The following is a 20,271-nucleotide window of genomic DNA, read 5'->3' as shown; positions in this document are numbered from 1 at the left end:
CTAACATCTTCTTGTAATCTATGTTGTAGCCATTGGGTGTCGCTGTTTACATAATGGTGCCACACCACTGTTCTGTAGTACACCCATGGACGGTTAATTATTAACTTTTTCATAGACTGTTAATATTAACAGACTATGAGTAAACCCTCAGATTTAAAAAAAAAATTAATGACCTGCAATGATTAATGACCGTGGAGAATGACAGTCATTATTTAATAAAAAAATAAACTAAGTTGAATGAATAAATACAGCAAAACTGTTAATAATGTAAAAAAAAAGACAAATTATATGAAGTTATTGAACACTAGTTTATGTATTGGTAGTTTTACAATGGTAGTTTACTTAAATATGTCTTCATTGTGTACAGTAGGTGGACAGAGAGTGACAGTGTTTATTTCTTTATATTTTGGTTGGACAGGGGGAATTTAGCAATAAATGAGGACTAAAGTACCTGTATAACTTGCTATACAGGTACAATAATTGAGAGACAATAATCATGTGTACTTGACACAATGTTGACAAAGGGATAACTCATGGATTGGACAAAGCAGGCAATAAAAACAGGTGGGACAGTTAATGCAATACAATACAATGCTAAATCATAAATAACTTAAAAGTTTGGGTTTTTCAGAACATGGCTTAAGAATGATTTTTAAGGAAACTTAATGTGATCATAATTCTGTGTCTACCTTTTATCATTTGGTTGTTTCCTCGTATGTTCTTTGTCTTCCTGTGCTGCAATGTCTAGTCTGTTGTCATCATAGTGCCCAGACATGCCTGATGCTGAAAGCTCATTGAAAAGAAAACAACAACATACATACATACATAACATACATACATACACCACTTTTTGCAGATTCATAAAAGCTATCTTTCTCTTAATTTAAAAAAATACATATATATTTAGCGAGACCCCTGACAGGCTTTCTTACAAGAGAAAAAAACTAAATACCAACAAAAGACAATTAGATGGTATAAGGTATTTCTCAAGTACCTGCATGCTGTTGAATGAGCATGTTTCAACAGGCTTCTTGTGGAAAAACACAGCCAACTCCTTTTATCTCTCGCATACTATGTGTGGATTGTTTAAGATTGCACTAATCTTAAGCAATCCACACATCATATGAAAGTATAAAAGAAAAAAAAAACAGCCTGATTCATGTGATGCATTTCTCCTTCCTCAAAACGGGCTTCCAAAAACATGTTCGTACTGCAAAGATACACGATTCCTGTGAACGTTTTTGTTACATATTTTTCTCTTTTAAAAAAAAAGTAGAAATGGGACTCCTCTTTATATGGAAACTAAGTTAGAACTCACTTTTCTGACACAAACCATATCACATGTTGGCAATGTGGAATGTGTAACACCTGCAGCTGATCCACTCCCTTTTCATCAGCAGGCTTAGACCTGCTGCAACTCTGGAGGAAGCTTTCACTGGGTAAAAAGATGCATTCAACCGTTTGAAAATTGAGTCAAACATCTCATGTGTAGCTAAGGAAAACTGCATATCAGTGTCGGAGAGTAGTGAACTCTCGTGTAATTTGTTACCGTCTGGCTCAAGGCCGGCAACAAAAGGAAGGTCACACACATGTAATTTAGTCTAAATTAGTAGTACTAGTACTACATTTTGCAGTAGATTACTGGTACTTCAATTGCATTTATATTTTCTTAGTGATTCAAGTAGTAATACCTTTTTTTGTGTGTGTGTGTAGTAACTACTGAAATTACAAACAATTTTGGGCAAAAGAAAAAGGAAGATGTGTTTATTTTATTCCACCAATGCTTCTTGACTGTAATTAAGCCCCCTTTGACCGGCCCTGCACCCTTTTCTCATCCTGACTGCTGTCAAGGCACGCCCGGGCAGTGCATTCCTCAGGCAGCCGCTGTAGTTCACGATAGGTTTAGCTCTGAGTCCACCCGTGAAAAGTCAATCCTTTTTATTACGTTTTGAATCTGTGTTTGTAAAACTTAACTTGCATGTCAATTTGTCATATGTATTGAGTATTGCTATTATAGAACTAAAATGATTGATATTCATCAACACATGTTTAGAGAAGTTGCATAGTTATTTTTATAGCCATTTTGGAATTAGCTGGCTTACTGAGTAATCCTGCTCGGTGCAATACACCAATCACTTCTGGAAGGCAGAAATTAGAGTTTGATTGACAGCATGCAAGACCAAAGCGGATATTCACTTTCCCATGCAGAGGGGGTTATTTTTGGTTTGTATATGACTTGTGAACAACTGGGCACCTTTTTAGGAATTACCTTAATTGAGTGACTTTTTTATTTTGTTATAACTTTGTATCACATGTAAATTGTCAATTTAATTTTTTGGGTATATGTGAAGTAGTTTGAACTACTTTTTTTTGAAGTCGCTCTAATTTCTCCCTAGAGTAGCTTCGCTGCAATTCAACGTTTTGCTAAGTTATTGGTAGCTTGCAAGGCTATAGCTTCCACAATACTGCTGAGCATGCCCACAGACAAGGATCACATTTTTTTTACCAAAAAAAAAAAAAAAAAAAAAATGAATCTTGGATAGAAACAGGCTTCGATTTAGGACTCTTTTCTTCTCAGACAAATATTAAGAGCTTGAGCATTCATTATAAATATTTTTGTACTATTAGACAATAGGTTGACTTGGCTTATGACAGTGAAAACAGTCTACATCTGATTCTGCAGTGGTCTTGCGTACCTATTTGTTCCCTTATTGGTCACACTAGAGCATAAGTTTGTTCCCCTTTGTGCTGAGCATTGTTTGTGACAAATTATAATACATTAACCTTTAACTTCTATTTAAAAGCCGTACAATAAATGACACTACTTTACAAAACATTTAAATGATAGCTTTTCCCACATTTCAGTTTTACGTTACATACACTAGTTTGTCCTGATAAAAAAAATAAAAATATATATGCTTTAAAAAAAAAAAAAAAAAAAAAAAAAAAAAAAAAAAAGGGTTTAGCAACACAAAATAAACAATTCAACGTTGAGATCCATTTTTATTATAAAAGAAAAATATTGTGTCATTAGAACATTTCCTGCATGGCAACAAATCTTTGAAAGGTTCACTGAATGGAAATAAGCATATTTATTGTATTGTTAACAATGTAATACATGGATTTCCATCAATACAATAACTCATGATTTTTCTCCTTTGATAACAAAAACAATCTGGGACCCCATCATATTGTTTTATTACTCCATTCAGTCCTTTCTAAACAGCATGAAAAGCACAATAAAGTACACCCATTTCTTTAATTTACATGGGATTACAGACAGAATTTTCCCCCATAGCATCAGCCCAAACACCATTTAATAACACAGAACACAGGCATAGGCAGATATGCTGATAGGATTCCTAAATGGAGGAAGAGCAGGTAACAAGGCAGGTCTTAACAAGAAGAATCATGAAAGGAGTCCCCCCATTTACTTCTTCCCTGCTTGCATGGCTTTCTTCTCTGCTTCAATTTCTGAGAGAGTGAAAGAGAGATGAGTTGAACAATTTATGGAAATCAAAGATTGGTCCTCATTCACTTTGTAGTATTCAATTAAAAAAAAAAAAAAAAAAAAAAACATATACACCACAAAAACAATTATAATCAAAAGCGGCAGTGTCAAATATTCTAGATGGTGGGTAAGACCAGATATTATTATGTATACTGACTGGAGTGCCAATCATTAAATAGGTACATTAGCAAATTTAGCACTGCACTTCCAAAGCTGGAAAGTTAGATTTAAAAAACAAAACAAAAAAAAAACGGAATAATTAAAGCTACAGAGGCACTTGTCAAGTATGGGGCAAGCTCCAAAAACACTGGATCCTGCATTTCCTATAATACAACTCAGTATCATCTTTTAAATAAATTTCCAAGTCTTTTAAACCACACACAGGCTTTCTGTGATAAGTGTAGAGTTCAAGTCTTAGCACTAGCCCTGATGACATCAGATTACGATTTCAGGAAGTTGTGTCTGATTATTATCAATCAGTAATGAAATGATTGCAGTTGTCCTTCATATATGAGTGTGAGTGAGTGAGTGAGTGAGTGAGTGAGAGAGAGAGATGAACTTTGCCAAACAAGAAGCTGAAAAAACTGGATACTTGGGAGGGGATTTGCTTGGAAAGTGAGCCAGAGATATTTTACTAAGCCTTATAGGCATAGTAAATGTTATGCATTAGCATGGAGTAGTTGCTGGAGAGGCTGTGGGGAACAAAGAGCAAACTACACCCACACACTTTACATATCGAATACTGACACCATTTTGGGAAGTGGTGGAGAAAACTCTAAAAAGAATTTTCAGAACCTATGAAAAACACATCTTTGGTAGGAAAGATTAAAATATAATTAAAAAAAATACAGCTGACAGGTATCTTTATATATCTATATCTTATTGCGTGCGACAGCCAGGAAGTGGGTGACAAGGATAAATTTACCAAAACTGAATTCATGGCTATCAAAAATACAACAGAGAGAGAGATCTACTGCAAAGATAGACTCTAAAATAACATTGGTTCAATCTAGCCCCAAATTAGCTACAAAGTACTTCTCCCTTATTCCAATCCCATCTCCTACCCCATAACCCCCTTGTTTTGGTTAAATTTTGCAATTCCTGTTCTTGTCGTCATTTATTAAACTAATTTTGAATGTATGAAAAAAGTAATATATAAAAAAAAAACACTGTAATGGACTCTTGAGTAAGCAGTTGTCTAGATGTGGTAAAAGAAACATTGCATTAAAAGTAAATCCAATAAAAGGGTGAAGTTTTACTGAGAGCACTCCAACACCTACCTGCAGCAGTAGGACGATGGTTACTTTCTTTCGTGATAGACTTCCTTAGCTTGCTCGTCTTAAACTGCACCAACTCCTCATTGAGTGGCTCTTTGGCAGCTTTCTAATGGAGAAACGTGGGAGAGAGAGAGAGAGAGAGAGAGAGCAGGAATTATCATTAAAATCAAAAAACAGGTTTTGAGAGTTTGAGAAAGAATGAACACAAGACCAATTATCATTTCATCACTCAAGATGTTGTCTGCAGTACAATCCCACACTGGTCTACAAATCTAACCCCACCTCAATTCAAAAAGATTCTGGAGTTTGTTACCTGGTCACAATGAACAGCTCTAATGGGGTTTCATGTTACATCGCGCTGTTATTTACAAGTATCCAGTTCCACATTAGTGCGTACAAGGAAGAACACATGCTGTACTTGAACTTTGAGCTGCATTACTGTGAGGTCATTAAAGAGATTAGAAAAATCTAAAAATGCACATCAGGGCCAAAGAAGTAAGAGCATAGCTGGAAAATGAAAGGTTTCAGTTTTGTGGGAAAAAGCGCATCTAAAATCAGAAGAAAAAAAATGTTGGATGAGGAAGTTACATTTTTACAGAAGACTCCAGAACAAAGCCAGGCAACCAGTGCAAAGTCTCTTCTTGAGGCATAATTTTAAGACAAATTCAGATAAAGGATTGAAAGAAACCATGGCAGGTACCTACCTCTTCCAAAGCTATCTTCTCTTCTTCAATTACTGTGTGATTATAAGAGAGACAGAGGTGATCAATGGATAACTGAGTTGTAGATTAATCAACATTTCAGAGATTTCGTTAAGTTGCAGTTCATATCCATGTCTATCCAGACTCATATGTAGTCAAGACTAAGCAAGAGGGAAAAAAAAAGCATAATTTGGACACGCACGCACACGTTTGGCAGAACATTATGTCAACAGTGAAGTCAGCCTCTGTCAATACTGTTGAGTATTAAATCATCAGTATTAAGTTATAATTTTATCCTTTTAGACATTTGTGTGAAATGTCATGAGTTGCGTAGGGATTCTCGATATATGACCAAAAACACATTTTGTGAGGCAACCTTGACCACCAAAATCTAAAAAAAATTGGTTCATCCTTGAATTCAAGTGGACATTTATGCTGAATTTGAGATAATTTCCTTCCAGGGGGTCTTCACAAAAAAAAAAAAAAAAAAAAGAAGAAAAAGGGACGTACAGTACAGACGAATAAAGACAGCGCAAAGAGAATACAGACATTTTGTTCACGACATGTATTCAACGTTGACCTGCCGAAGCACATTCAAGCCGCGTTGGACCCCGTTCATACGAGTCCGCCATCCCGGTTAATACAGAATCCAACCTGCAGTGAAGTTCATACACTTCACAGTTAAGAGAATTGTAAACCAACTTTAGGCTTTATTGTCAAAGAATGTGTTTGCATCTTTGACAAACTGCAAGTCTATAATCCCAAGCTCCCTCTGATGCACTAAACAAAAAGGTCTAGAAGTGCAGAACCTGTCTGTCTCTGGTGTAAATATGCCTCCTAGACCTTTTGTGTAGTTTCCAATTTTACTTCTATTCTTATTCTAGGTGTATACAACTCATTGTTTTTACTTCTGTATTTATGTGTACCTAGTTCTGTCTTTGTGCTGCTGCAACTCCTGAATTTCCCTTCAGGCTTATCTTATCTTTCTTAATAAGCACGGCCGAGTGGAACTATGTAGAAACAAGGAACTGACGACAAGCTGAAACCTAGATTAACGTTGACTTTTTGTTAACAATTCTTTTCCCTTAAACACTTGCCATCAGTAGTTGGAAGAGGGTTTTTCTCTTGTACTTCCGTCTTTTTGAGCACTTGTGGGTCAAACGTCTCCAACTCTTTATTGAGTGGCTCTTTGGCAGCTTTCTATTGGAGAAAAGTGAGAAAGAGCAGAAATTATTGATTGACTCAAAGCACAAATTTGGACCATTAACAGTGCATGAGAAAAATGTTAAAAAGAAGGCAAACACAAAAGCGAAAGCATGAACACATGATCCCATCATTATTTTTATCACTCAAGATGTTTGCAGTACAATCCCATGTGTATACAAATCAAGCCATCTGCAGGGAAGCAAGAGCATGTGTGTCTGTGTGGGAAAGTTAGCTGGAGACATTTTTCCCAAGATTTAAGAATAAAGCAAGACACCCCGTTTTCTAAAAAGTTTCTACTTGTGGCACAGTCTTAGAGAAATTCAAGAAAAACAGGAGGCACCGAAATAAAGAGGCAGAGATGGAGATGATAGACATGATTTCTAATTGGAGAGAGAGAAGGTAAAAGGGCAGGACTGAAAGAAAAATCATGGCCGGTATTTTGCAGGTACTTTCCTCTTCCATGGCTATCTTCTCCTCTTCAATTACTGTGTGATTACAAGAGAGACAGAGATGATCAATCTAAACCTGGAGTCTGGAGATCAAAGATTAGTCCTAAATTGTTGTAAGGACAAAAAAGAACTGATATAGTACTGTGATTAAATAACATTCTCACACGCGCGCGCACGCCGCAGTGTCAAATATTCTAGATGGTGGGTAAAATTTGACTACGCAGCAACTGGTGCAACATACGGTTCCACTCGCGAGTTTGCATTTGTTAGTGAAGAGATGCCAGAACTACGGTCAGGTGTTCCTCTCCAAACTATCAGGGGTTTACTAACTGGTGTGCGCATAATGAAGAGGTATTCTAGCCTTTTTGCACAGCACTTCTCAAAGTTTGGAACTTTCGGAAAGAAGATTTACATTAAAAAAAAAAAATAATATGTCAAACTCAAAAGCTAAAGAGATATCTAAAATGTTTGTGTATATAGGTTCTTATGGGGCAAGCTTTCAAAACACTGGATCCTCCATTTCCAATAATGCAACTCAAAAACATCTTGCGCAATGCAACACAGCTGTCACGGTAAAAATCGCAGTTAAGACTCAGAAAAAGAAAAAAAAAAACGACAAGCACCAGCAGTGCCACCTGCTTTAACGCAAATACTGAGGGTGCCTGTAGTCAGTCAGCAGGGAGCCTCAACCTCGGGAAGGGAAGGATGAGCATATTGCAACCCTTTTACATAAACTCTACTCTTCCTGCTGAATTTAAAAAAAAAAAAAAAAAAAAAAAAAAAAAAAAACACTCCAATTTGAAGGGAAGCTTTTTTACTGTACATCATGTGGGCCTTGGATTCATTGCTCTACAGTTTGCTTTTTTTTCACCTCGCAGCGCTGGTAGCATGAAGCTCCATGTGCTCCACATAGCCTCTTAATATACATTTTAAAAAGATATACATCTTATAACAGGAGGTGGGGTTATGTTTTTTTCTCCTCTGAACAAGTTGGCATTAAGCAGAACAAGGCCGTTCTCAGGGTTGGGTGTGTACTGGCAGTTAATCAGTATACAATGTTTGCAGTTGCTGTTCATGGTGATAAGAGGGGAGGAGTAGAACCATGCTGAACAAGGAGCTGAAGAAACCTGGATCAAGAGGGGATGATACAGATTTTTACTGATTTAACACCTACCTTGTGCCGTTGGGAGGGGATTTTTTTCTATCATTTCAGCACTATTTAGCCTTTCCTTTTTGAACTGCTGCACCTCCTTAGTGACTGGACATTTGTTGCTCATTTTGGAAGATTTCTAATGGAGAAAAGTGAGAGCAAAAACAACAAAAAATAAATCAAACCAAAGACTTCAACTTTTAGAAAGACATGAAAAAGCTTCTTTTTTTTTAAACCCTGCAGTATTGGAGAGTAATGAACCATGTAGTTAAACAAATTACATTTTGCAGAACAACTACACACTTCCTGTCTCCTAAGTGGGAGTAGCCTCATTTGAAAATGTAGCGAATGTTGTATATGGATGGAAGAAGTTATTTGTATAATCTTTAACATTTGCTTTTGATAACATATTTAAAAACGACTAAAAAGACGAAAATTAGTTTGGGCATTCACAAACATTAGCTTATCTGCGTTGCAAGATGTCATGAGAATAGAACAGAAACAGGTCTTGAACAAAGTTTTCTCCAGATTTGTGGGTCTGATTTTTTTAAATGTCAGAAGGTTCTGGGGATGTGGCTTGTGAAAAATGGCGTTTATATTTAGGCAATTATGGGGCAAAGGAATCTGTCATAGTTTTGTGTTCACGTTCACTTCTCCCATTGGAAATAAACACACTCAGAATCTGCCGCTGGTCTCCCAGATAGGCGTGGCAGTGGAGAAACCCATGTGACACATACAGGAAATGACTGAGTTGGGACAGCTCGGTTCTAAACTTCTTTAACTGTCTATGGTTCTACACCGTCTGATACTACAAATAATGTTGGCCCATAAAAAGGTAAAATGTTTTTTTAAAAACTTTTACCATTGCTTCCTTACTGTAATTGAAACCCATTTAACCACCCCCCCCCCCCCCCTTCATCCTGACCCTGTGAAGGTATGCCCAGACAATGCATTCTTCAGGGGGCCACTTCAGTTTAGGACAGGTTTAGGTCTCGGAGACATTCCGGAAGTGGAATGTAAGCTCACCTGTCAATAAATGGCTATAGTTTTTAATGTTTTGAATCTGAATTTGAAAAACTAGCATGTTATGTCTGAAGGTTCTCAGTCATCCAGGTCATAGTTATCCAGGGAAGGGTTAAACTCAAATGGCCACTGGACTTCGGAGCACCTTTAAGCAAGTCCAGCTGCCCTTGAGTTTAACCCCTCCCTGGATATACTTGCACTTATCAGGTGTCATTAGTCACAAATCTTCATTATTGCGACGTATTATAAACTAAATGTTCAGAGAAGTTGCTGCATGGGTGTGGTATGCCCACCTGGAGTCCGACTGCCACTGCATACAAAACCAAAGCAAAGCTGAAATCCTTTGCATTTTCCCAGGAATAGTGGGGCATTTTACCTTTGTTTTATGGCACATGTCAAATTTGATTTTTAAAAAAAAGGAAGAAAAAAAAACACTTTACCGAAAGTAGTCTGAACTATTTTTTTTTGTTATTTAAAATATTTTATTGGATAATAGCAAAAAAACAAAAAAACATTTTGCCAGATTTTTTTCCTCTGCCCACCCACCCTGCCCCAGCGGGTGCAGCGACGCCCAAAACAGGCAAACAAAAGTTTCTCTTTATAGTTAGTTACCCAAACTAGATTTTGCCTATTTTATACAGTTCATGGAGTTATCCATAGAGTTAGTTTGGATGTAGTTCAACTTCTTCCGGTGTAGAGTAATTGGTAGCTTGCACAACTATGGTTTCAAAGTAGCTTCCCCAACAATGTAAAAAAAAAAAAAAAAAAAAAAAAAAAAACAGTACTGGGCGGAACTCTGGAGTTATGTAATCCAGTCCCAAGAAACATGTCCTGCACACAATGAACAAACACATTTTACACACACACAGACTACTCTAAAACAGCTTCCGTGCAGAACAATGCAGCACTATACACAGACATCCCAGTACCTGACGCAACATTACCTCTACAGAAACGTTAGCTAGCTAACTGTAGTGTAAAGCCTATGGCAAAAAAAATGTTGAAAGCACGACTTTTTCGTTATTTCTAAAAATTGATGGTTACAGTGATTATGTGTCTAATTGAATGTACGAGCTAACATACTGAGATAATCCAGACTATTGTTACCTGGGGCAGAGGTGCGCAGCGTCCGTTGTAAGAAAATGCGTCTACGTAGTCCTCGCAAAGCCAACGGTTTAAGTAGAGACAACACGCCCTGAACAACAACATGGACACTGATCCTCTGGTTGTCATTGGCTCCCAAAGTTTAGAGGAAGAATTTTGATTGGACACGCTTGATGCATGACTTTGTTCCTCCCCATATCTGCGTGGAACAATTTTGGATTTGCTTTAAAATGGGAAGTCATCACGGTTTTTTAACACAGTACCATCTAGTGGACTGGTTATGACATTACATGGTTTGACAAAATAAATTAGAATTACACGAAAACACATTATAAACACAACTTAAATGTATGACTGATAGGATATATTTTTTAATGCACTTTGAGGCTAATTGTTGGCAGACAGTTACTGGATCAGAACATTCTTGTGGTAAGGCAAAGTACTTATGGTCGTAGTATACTATATATATTATAGATAACATTAAATAATGTCTCGACAATACACCATAATCATGCATCAATCTCCTTGTATGCACTTAAAACGAAATACCAATGTTTTAGTATTGCACTTCAAAAAAGTCAGATGAAAAGGCTAATATCCTCACATCTAGGCTCTTATATGAGTCCAGCCCAAGCAATTCTGATTTCTATTTTTTCCATACAGTAACCTATTTTTTTAGACCCTGTCTGGCTGTTAAATAACTGCCTTTAACTAAATTCCCACCCTTATTTGCACTGCAGGGTTTCTGTTATAATTGTAGTCTCCTGTAATTTCTTCTACATGTTAAAAGCAAAAATGTCCAAAACACAACTACACAACTGTTTTCATAGGCTGAGTCGTACTTCCCATGATTAGTAAACTGACTTGATGTAAAATTGGTGGAATTCCTCTTTGAGACAGTAAAAATACAAGGCACCAAGGTTCCAAGTAGTGTTCATGTTGGCCCACTGTTACACTGGCTTGGCTTACTGGGACACTTGCATAGATCACAGCCATTCATTCAATGAGTATAATGCCTGTGATTTCCCTACAATGAAAAAGTCAAAATGTCAGCTGTGAAAAAGGCCTTATGGTTAGAGCATCTCATGAAGGGGGGGATGATGGGATGTATTTTCTGATGAATGCAAATTGAAAGAGCAGCATGTATGTTTACTCACCAGGAAAAAAAAAAAAAACAGTGATAAGGAATACAACACAAGTGACAAAAATAAAATAAAATATAAATTTTCAGATAAAAACAACAGTAAAAACATTTGTCAACGATGTCTCTTCAGCCTGAACGTTTCTGCTGCCTGTCGTAGATAGCAGTGGTGATTCCCCATGTGATGCACGATCTCAAAATAACCAGAGAACCTCCTCTGTACAGCAGAGCCACACTCCGCTGCCGAGATTTCCACAGCATCCTCCAACAAGCCATGACCCCTTTCACCTCCCCCCCCACCTCTGCCTGCATGTTTGCCACAAGCACAGACAGTGGGTAAAGAGTCAAGCTGGTTGCCATGGAGGTCAGCGTCCCTGAGATGAAGGAGGAAACCATTGGGTTGAGCCCCTGTCCCTCCACGGCAGCACACACCGGCCCCTTCAGGCCAAAATAAAGGCAGCTACCAAGAGCGTTACGGGCTGTGATGGGGAGAAAGGCTCTGTAGTAGCCCGAGGCCAGCCGCTGCGCCTTCAGCCTCACAAGAATACTCTTCAGGGTGGGTAGATGGCGGTCATTTTGGCCATTTTGCAACACATTCTGGACACGCTCAAAAGGGGTAAAAACCACAGCTTCTACCATACCTGCACCAAACCCAGCCAGGGCAGGAAGGGCAGAGGTGGAGATGACATTTTGTGATGACAGGGAGAGCTGGCGGAGGAGTGTGTCCTGGAGGCCAAAGAGCAGCGTGCCATTCAGGGTCTTCATCAGTAACGGTGGGGCCACGCCCCTGTAGAGCTTTGCAGGTCCCTCTTTGCAGAGCTGTAGCACTGCCGTGTAAACCTGGGTGTTGTGGATTTGTTGACGGAAAACAATTTTGTAGACAGGGAAGACAATGAGGGTGGGGAGGGTGGATAGCAAACTGGAGGTCCCACCGTGCACGAAGCTGTGGAATCGAACCACTGGGTCCTTGAGGCCTTCTTTATCTTGTTTATAGTCCGCACTTCCTGCCATCTTTGAGCTGAGTAAAAATAGAATCACAGATCATCATTTCAGTACAACAGGACAGTCATTCTGCCCATAATGAAAGTGAAAACCACATGGTAGAAATCCACATCAAAAGAAATTACACTTAAATCATATGTTAATACATATTACAAGAACATTAACTATAGTGTTTGATCAGAAACATGAAAGACAAATTTAGAGATGACATTTACTTACCCCGGCAGCTGTCAGTAGACCGCAAAAAAAGCGTAGTGTCTATTTTCATTTTTCTCCATTCATTGGTAAAATATAAAAGCAGCACATGCGTATACTTGTTTTCCTACACTGCACGTGGAGAGAGATACTTTCTGGTTATTTGTCCAGTTATGATATAAACTGCTCGTTTCTAACCAAAAACCAGATAAATAAACAATCAAACCTCGCCAATAACGGTGTCAAGATGGAAGGTCGCAGTGAGCGTCTGCCTGTGTCTGTGATTGGCCCGCCTCTTCTAGAATTACTATTGGCCAAGATGCTCCAAGCAAAGTGGTCGGCGATTGGTTATTTTGCCTGTCAAAGTGTTCACTTTCTTAGAGAACAAGGGCGTGGCAAGCAAGTGAAAAAAACATAAGAGAACTTGTGAGTAGGTCTATATCGCCAACTTCTGCAATTATTTTTTTCTTACTTGTCCTTTTTAGAACAATTGATGCCGAATATTTGTATTTTTCATATTTTAAAATACAAAAGTGCAATAGTATTGCCTTAAAGCTGTTTAAAAGCCTTCTACACACTACCAGGATTTCTCATTTCTGGTGGAGAAATACTGAACACACTATTTACTAGCAACAATATTTAGTCTAAAATTACTGGGAGGCTATAAATAAAAACCAAGGGCTTTTTATTTTTCAGAACACAGCCACATCCCATTATAAGAGGGTGTGCACACTAATGCAACAAGGTTATTGTAAGGTTTTTATTTTTCATTTTCAACCTCAAAGATTTCAGTTTGTTTTTCAATTGAATTGTTCATGTTATAGGTCACATTAAAAGTGGAAAAAGTTCTAACATAATTTATCTTTGTCTCATTTTTTTCATCACAAAAACCTGCCATTTTAACAGGGGTGTGTAGGCTTTTTATATCCACTGTATGATGCATTAATACCAGAAAAAAAAATGGAACAATAGATTTTAAGGATAATTAATTTTATTAAGAACACATCCTCAGATAACTGGCGCATTCACCCTGCTGAAAAAGTAAAACACAAAGGTTTGGAATATGCAAATTATAAACAAATCATTCCTCCAGACATACAATAAATGAAAATAAAATTAGCAGGTAAAGGAAGCTCCAGCCTGCAGAGACACCAAACTAAAAAACCTGACAGCTTCTCTATAGAAAGACCTTCAGCGCAGAACCTAAAAAGGGTAAACCCTGGACACTGGGTAGACCCCACTCAATGGAGGGAACCTCAAGAGTTGAAAGAAACATCCTAGAACATTTTACAGCCTGATAAGAAATGTAAAAGTTCTGCATCCAGTGAGCAAATAAAAACAGCTAAATAGGAGGGGGATGAGATGACTGGAGGTAAAACAAACATTCCATTTCAGACTGTTGAGGCACTCTTGGGTTGAGTGGAGCTTCAGTGGCACTGTAAACTAGTTCAATACACATTCACTTCATTAATTATCTTTCAAACAGCAGAAGACACAGGAGCAACATGAAAAACTACGCTCGTTCATTGTAACAAAAAGCACTGTAACAGCTTTACATGGCAGATGCTTCTCCTGACCAGTGCGACCTGCCAAGGATATTTATACAAGCTCTTTGACAACAGATTGAAATGACTCCTGGAGAGGTAAAATGGTCAGGAGAAACTCTGTACCCAATGCCATGCTTCCACGGTATGATTCAGCTCTGCTCACGTTTTGGTACCAGGACTTCTCTTTCTTCGTTTTCCACTGTGGATTGTACCCCTTCAGTGTAGGCGGGATTCTCAGCTTATCGCCATGGTGCCGCCGCATGACACTGCCATGATCGAAAAACGCACGACTTACTGAATCCTTTTATAAGCAACCAAACAGAGGAATGTTTGCACAAAGTCAACTGTACGGCACAGTTGTGTGGGCAGCAATCTCCCGCAAAAATCTAGGTCGAGTGAATAAAAACGATTGCGGTTACCTATTTGAATTTCTCGGTGGTCTGCAGTATTTTAACTCCACCTTCAGGTATCGCCTCAGCTTGCTTGGAACCATGGACCAAGGTAGTACCAAAAAAAGTACCCGGTGCTCTCCACACCTTTTGCCAATGGAAAACCAAAAAAGAGCGAGTGAAGTTGAGCTGTACCATGTGGTGGAAAAATGGCATACATGTTATGAAAGGGGGTACAAAGTTCACAGTGGATAAACACTTATTTATCCAAGTACAATAAATATGCTGGCCTAAACTGGTAGCTTGCAATTGCTTTGGTGCCCAGACATGAAGGGACACTGCTCAAGAGGGAAGGGACTCAAGTGAGGCGGTCAGCATTAGTAACAGACATGACAGTTCTTTCTTCTTTTTTTTTTCCAAATTTTTTTTCCACGGTTAGATAGCAAATCTTTGCTAATGGTTGCGTTTGGGTTGGGGGATATTCCCCTCTTCTCTTATTTGGTGTAACAGCACACAGTAGATGGGGGACACCATTTGTTACAAGGGAACATGGCTGAACAGGTATGACACAGACTCGCCATTGTGAGTTCTACGGATGGCCTCTGCAAGGATCATGGAGATGTCAATAACCTGGAGAGAGAAAGAGAGGATGAGATGTTGTGAATGTAACTAGATTAAATGATTTGTTTATTGAAAGAAGACTTTGAAAGTCATTTATCAAGGAAAATAGATAAATTCTGTATCCTGACCTGTATTTTGGGACAATGCTTCATCTTCTCCTCCTGCGGGATTGTATTGGTGACCACCACGGCTTCAAAGCAGGCGTTGTTGATGCGCGAGATAGCTGGGCCAGAGAAGATGCCATGGGTTAGAATGGCATACACCTTGGTGGCACCAGCAGAAATTAGTCTAAGGGAGAGAAACACTATTATGCATTACAAATATCAATATGACTTGCCTGTATTGGTCAAGTAGTGTTATGCTGTGAAGTTCCAAATTTATTTACCAATTCATTTACCACAGAAGGTAAATAAAGGGACTTACTTGTCAGCAGCATGACAGACTGTGCCACACGTGTCGGCCATGTCATCCACTAGAATTGCGACCCGATCTGTCACATCTCCGACGAGAACCATGCGGTCCACCTCGTTTGCCTTTTTCCTCTCCTTGTGAATAAGAGCAAAGTCCACATTCAACCTGTCGGCTATTGAGGTGACCCTGCAAAAGGGAAAGTAAAATGTTCACGAATTAAAGCTGGTGTGCATGCCAACATGTATAAAGTTGTATACGCACACGTCTAATTAGAGCCCTGTTAAAGATTAGTAAAGCCAACAAAAGTTTAATCTAAAGTAAATTCCAGAGGACATGCTCAAGGATAGAAGACCTACAGTACGGCAAGTGCAAACTGGCATACCTCTTGGCTCCTCCTGCATCGGGTGAGACGATGGTGCAGTTTTTCCATTCAGGGATGTTCTCTTTGATCCACTTCAGCACCGCTGGCTCTGCATACAAGTTATCAACGGGGATATCAAAGAATCCCTGGAAAAAAATAATAGATGAATATGGACTGGGGTCCCAGGAGCTGAGCATGTACTACCTGCTGGAAGGACCAATAGAAGGCCCATGTCTCCCTTTGTTGACATCAATATAAACATAAGGCTATGAAAGTCAGGTTTATAATGTAGGTAAAAATATTACCCAAAAAGGACAGATTAATGGCAGGATACTGACTAATATGGACTTCGGTTTAGGACTGCTTTTGTGCTGCTCACCTGTATCTGTGAGGCGTGCAAGTCCATGGTGATGATATGGTCAGCACCTGACACTGACAACATGTTGGCCACCAACTTGGCAGAGATAGGAGCGCGGCTCTGTAATGAAAATAGATCTCATCAGTCACATGGAATAAGTGAACTGGCAAGCATGGATTGTTTCTAAAAATAACACTTAACTAAGAGCATAGCCAATCAGTAAAATGTTAAGTCAGTTTTTACAAACATTTAGACTCTAGAACTTAAAAGTGATTATATAAAAATATTTACAGTATGACACTGACTCTTTCAATATACTACAGTACAGTAGGTGATGCAATCCCCTGTATGTGCATAGAATGGCTAAACAGAGAGGCACGGTTTTAATTTTGCTCAGCTAGAACTGTCAAATAGGTCGAAATTATAGGTGTTTGGCATGACCGCAATATGGATATAAAATGAGAATAGTAGGACAGTTATTGCTATGTAAATACACTCAAAGCAAAATCCTGCATCACAAAAACTAATATATGTTTAGATTTGGTAGTTTATTGTGTAAACATTCCATTCATGCAATATCATTCAAATATAGGAATGAGTATGGGAGTAAATAATATATAATAGCTTAAGGTAAGAACAGAGATGGGAGCTGCAGTTGATTCAGCAGAGCATACAGAATAAGGGAAAGGAAAACAAAAACAAAATAAAGAAAATATGCCTAGTCAATTGAATACTGATGGAAATGACTGCAAGCTTCTTGTCATGATGCAGGATGGCAAATGGCATGACAGAAGTAATTAGATAAATATCCCTCACCCCCACCTTGTCCTTCTTGTCTTGTCGGGCATACGGAAAGCAGGGGATGACGGCCGTGACCCTGGAGGCAGAGGCAATCTTGCAGGCGTTGATCATGATCAGCAGCTCCATCAAATTGTCATTAATCTCCCCACAGCCACTCTGCACAATGTAGACATCTTCCCCACGCACGCTCTCCCCTATCTCCACGCTGCCAGAGGGGAGGGGTGACAAAACAAACAGCACTTAAAGCAGGAGATAGAAGAGGCAGAGTAAACAATGGCGTGCGATCTGAACCTGGGTTTTAAAAAGCACTATGATGAGTCAGAAGGTCTCGAGTATCATATGATATATTATAGTTTTAGTTTATTGAGGCAACTAAGGTGGCTTTGTTGCTCATAATTCCCAGTTTTGTTAGTTAGCATGGGTCGTTAGCCATCGGGGGAAACTAAATTTTCCAAAAAATATGGCGGCTTTTCACCAGAAAACCACGTTTCTATTCAAATAAAGGGTTAATGTCCTAGTCTACAACTTTTTAACCAGGTACGCTTCCCAAAAATTTACCCTTATTTAAAATAGTAGCCTTCAAAAATACGTACCTTTTCTTGGTTGCAAAATTTCTCGTAAAAACCTTCCCCGCTCGGACCCAGGCGGTTGCTATTTTTTAGACGGGCCGATTTGAGCTCCCTGAATTTTGAATTTGGCTTTCGTTGCGGACAAGGGCTCGTTTACCGAGCGGGAGGGACAGTGTTTGGTCAAGGGAAAGGGTTCCAAAAAACAACTGGGAAAATGGTCAACTTTTTATTGCCCTTTTCGGGGTGGGGGTTGTGGTCCCTACCCATCCCCCAATGCCCCCATCACGCGTGCGCGGCTCTTTCCCCCCGGGGGCGCGACGCTTTAATATTTCTACCCCGAGACGTCTTTGGGGAAGGACCCAAAAACAGGGGGCCGGGGAGCCACAAGTAAGTGAGCTTTCTTTCATCGTTTTAATAGGTACACATAAAGCAATTAAAAGCCCCAAAAAAAGGGGAACCTAAAACCTATTAACCGGTTTGAATCCCCCTCCCTTGGTTGTACATGATTGGGAAATAATAGTTTTTTTTTCAAATGTTCATTTTTAAACACGGTATCGGCTTAAGGTACTTAAGTGGTGGTTTCCTCTTTGATAATGGGTCCTTGGAAATGCGGGGCTTTTAGAACATTCACCCCCCCTTTCCGGTAGGGTGGGGGCCCTGTAGTACATGTGGGGGAAAAAAGGGGACGACCTAATTACCCTTATGAGACTTTGTTGTTGGATAGGATTTGGGCCCTATAATCCCTAACGTTTTTTTGGGCCCAGAAAAAAAAAAACCCCGGGCCCAAGTCCCTAGCCCCCCTTTGGGAAACCCTCAAAAACCAAATGGCCTTTTTGGGACAAACAAAGGGGCTGCCCCCCCAAACGAAAAGTGGTAAGTGGCTTAAAACACAACACAGAAATACATTTTGTGTAGAAAAGTGGGTAGCTAATAAAAAAAAGGTGTTCGATAATTTAAAAGGGCGGGTGATTTATTAATTTTCCCCCAAAAGCCATGATGAACATGAAAAGCCTTCCAACTCCCCAAACTAACACGTAAAGGGAAATTCATCATCATTAATTTTATTGTCGATTGCCCAAACTTTACTGTAAAAAAACCCCCAAAAACAAATGCGGGTTTTAAAAACCCGGGGACAGTTGTTTTTTTAAATGGATTCTTTCTTTTTTCCCATTTTTGGAAAATTTCGAAACCTTTATTGAAATTCTTGGCAAATAGGCTAGCCTGTCTGGTTGGGCCAGCTTCAATCTGCTTTTCAAATGCAATAATACAAATGACACCAAAAAAATTAAAGTGAGCCTACCTAAAGTGGGAACAACACTAAACCATTTTACTGTCAATAGTTGGTGTTTTGTCAAGGTTTGCACTGTTGAGGCTACATCAGTTTTTGTCAGAGGCAAATTAATGACACAACCACAGCAGTAAAAACCTGCTGGCAGCAGCAAGAGAGACGTTTCCGGACAATTTATCTTTTACATGACGTCATTTGTTTAAAGTCATTCTAATGGACACCCTGTCACTACGCCAAGTTTACTGCGTGCAATGTCACTTCCAAATTCTCTGAAAGAGTTTATAATATAATATACTTTATTGCTCATAAAACATGAGTTAACTTTGTACACAGACAGAAGACCACAGTGACGACAAGATCATTGACAGTAAATAAAGACAGGAATGAATACGTGCACATAAGGAAACAAAGGATTAAGCCATGAGGCTCATCGTGTGAATGAAACACAGACAAATCCACAGAGTTTAGCAAAGCAACGGAACAATGACAACCACAGAAAATGTTTATCAGGATGTTAAAATGTTCAAGTGCTGATGAAAGAACATTGTCTGATATTTGTTTATAAAAATAAACATGTCCCATGCTTTATACTTATAATATACTCTTTAAAATATATGTTTTGCTATTAGTCTTTATGTTACATTACTACTATAAATAATTACCTTACAGACATGTTTAATCTTTTCATTTTACAAAAGAGTGAAGAGTTTGGTTAAATCTCAATGTTACAGGTAATGTTTTGAAAGTGTTTTTCTTTTCCCTCAAATATGTTGTTTTACTATTTCAATTTACAGTGAATACATTTCAGTACTGAATACCATTTGCAAAACATTAACATATCGCCACAACGGCCTTTAGAACTGGAAAATTATCTGTACAAACAGAATCATTTCCTTCAAAGGTCAAAGTATCTGACCCTGAAAGTCTAATATGTCAAAGAAATCATGCACTGCAGTGAAAGAGAGAACACTGCATATCGTTATGGAAAATGCCACATTAACAGTGAAAGACAAACCGTTGAAACAATAGTGCTTGTAAACACTACAAATGTGTTCTTAAACCAAAAAAAGAAGTACAACAAAGTTGATATCCTGATTTCTTTAACATTGAAGGTCAAACTCTCACGGTGAAAAGAAAAGTATTGTGTCGTGGGTGGCTTTATTGCTT

At 38.7% G+C, this 20,271-nt stretch overlaps 2 protein-coding genes and 1 long non-coding RNA gene across 6 annotated transcripts; 1 reads left to right on the top strand and 2 right to left on the bottom strand.

Annotated features, from left to right (window-relative positions):
• Positions 1-2,990: 2,990 nt before the first annotated feature.
• Positions 2,991-13,032, bottom strand: tmsb1 (thymosin beta 1). Of its 3 annotated transcripts, XM_032528329.1 has the most exons (7): positions 10,425-10,680; positions 8,319-8,433; positions 7,149-7,180; positions 6,587-6,689; positions 5,493-5,524; positions 4,792-4,894; positions 3,216-3,474 (listed from the first exon to the last, which is right to left on the bottom strand). In XM_032528329.1, the coding sequence occupies exons 1-7, from the start codon at positions 10,548-10,550 to the stop codon at positions 3,431-3,433; spliced, it is 555 nt and encodes a 184-aa protein (XP_032384220.1). In that variant the 5' UTR covers positions 10,551-10,680; the 3' UTR covers positions 3,216-3,430. The 3 variants fall into 3 exon arrangements, 1 of the variants encoding a protein (XP_032384220.1); XR_004333898.1 differs by lacking the exons at positions 6,587-6,689; positions 7,149-7,180 and adding an exon at positions 12,784-13,032 and having other exon boundaries at positions 2,991-3,474; positions 10,425-12,580; XR_004333899.1 differs by lacking the exons at positions 3,216-3,474; positions 4,792-4,894; positions 5,493-5,524; positions 7,149-7,180 and adding an exon at positions 12,784-13,032 and having other exon boundaries at positions 6,613-6,689; positions 10,425-12,580.
• On the top strand, positions 6,207-6,522 carry LOC116697033 (uncharacterized). The gene is made up of 2 exons (XR_004333900.1): positions 6,207-6,300; positions 6,331-6,522. It is a non-coding gene; the product is annotated as an uncharacterized LOC116697033 (long non-coding RNA).
• A 696-nt stretch (positions 13,033-13,728) lies between the features above and the next one.
• prps1b (phosphoribosyl pyrophosphate synthetase 1B) lies at positions 13,729-18,051 on the bottom strand. Of its 2 annotated transcripts, none has more exons than XM_032528330.1 (7): positions 17,843-18,051; positions 17,263-17,455; positions 16,468-16,566; positions 16,110-16,234; positions 15,740-15,913; positions 15,445-15,604; positions 13,729-15,325 (listed from the first exon to the last, which is right to left on the bottom strand). In XM_032528330.1, exons 2-7 carry the CDS (start codon positions 17,371-17,373, stop codon positions 15,233-15,235), a joined length of 762 nt encoding a protein of 253 aa, XP_032384221.1. In that variant the 5' UTR covers positions 17,374-17,455; positions 17,843-18,051; the 3' UTR covers positions 13,729-15,232. The 2 variants fall into 2 exon arrangements, with proteins under 2 accessions (XP_032384221.1, XP_032384222.1); XM_032528331.1 differs by having other exon boundaries at positions 17,269-17,455.
• Positions 18,052-20,271: the final 2,220 nt, after the last annotated feature.

The sequence above is a fragment of the Etheostoma spectabile genome, chromosome 10, assembly GCF_008692095.1.
Source record: "Etheostoma spectabile isolate EspeVRDwgs_2016 chromosome 10, UIUC_Espe_1.0, whole genome shotgun sequence".
Taxonomy (NCBI): domain Eukaryota; kingdom Metazoa; phylum Chordata; class Actinopteri; order Perciformes; family Percidae; genus Etheostoma; species Etheostoma spectabile.
This window is presented reverse-complemented; position numbering and strand designations above follow the sequence as displayed.

What these genes read in the sequence shown, in the direction of transcription:
- tmsb1 (XM_032528329.1), bottom strand. Translation starts at nt 10,550, where the DNA reads ATGACAACCAGAGGATCAGTGTCCATGTTGTTGTTCAGGGCGTGTTGT. An exon ending in CCCTCTTCCAACTACTGATG is followed by an intron (nt 5,525 to 6,586) that starts GCAAGTGTTTAA and finishes ATAATCACACAG; the next exon opens with TAATTGAAGAAGAGAAGATA. An exon ending in CCATCGTCCTACTGCTGCAG is followed by an intron (nt 3,475 to 4,791) that starts GTAGGTGTTGGA and finishes TCACTCTCTCAG; the next exon opens with AAATTGAAGCAGAGAAGAAA.
- prps1b (XM_032528330.1), bottom strand. Translation starts at nt 17,373, where the DNA reads ATGGAGCTGCTGATCATGATCAACGCCTGCAAGATTGCCTCTGCCTCC. An exon ending in GTCTGTCATGCTGCTGACAA is followed by an intron (nt 15,605 to 15,739) that starts GTAAGTCCCTTT and finishes TCTCTCCCTTAG; the next exon opens with ACTAATTTCTGCTGGTGCCA. An exon ending in AGCATTGTCCCAAAATACAG is followed by an intron (nt 15,326 to 15,444) that starts GTCAGGATACAG and finishes TTCTCTCTCCAG; the next exon opens with GTTATTGACATCTCCATGAT.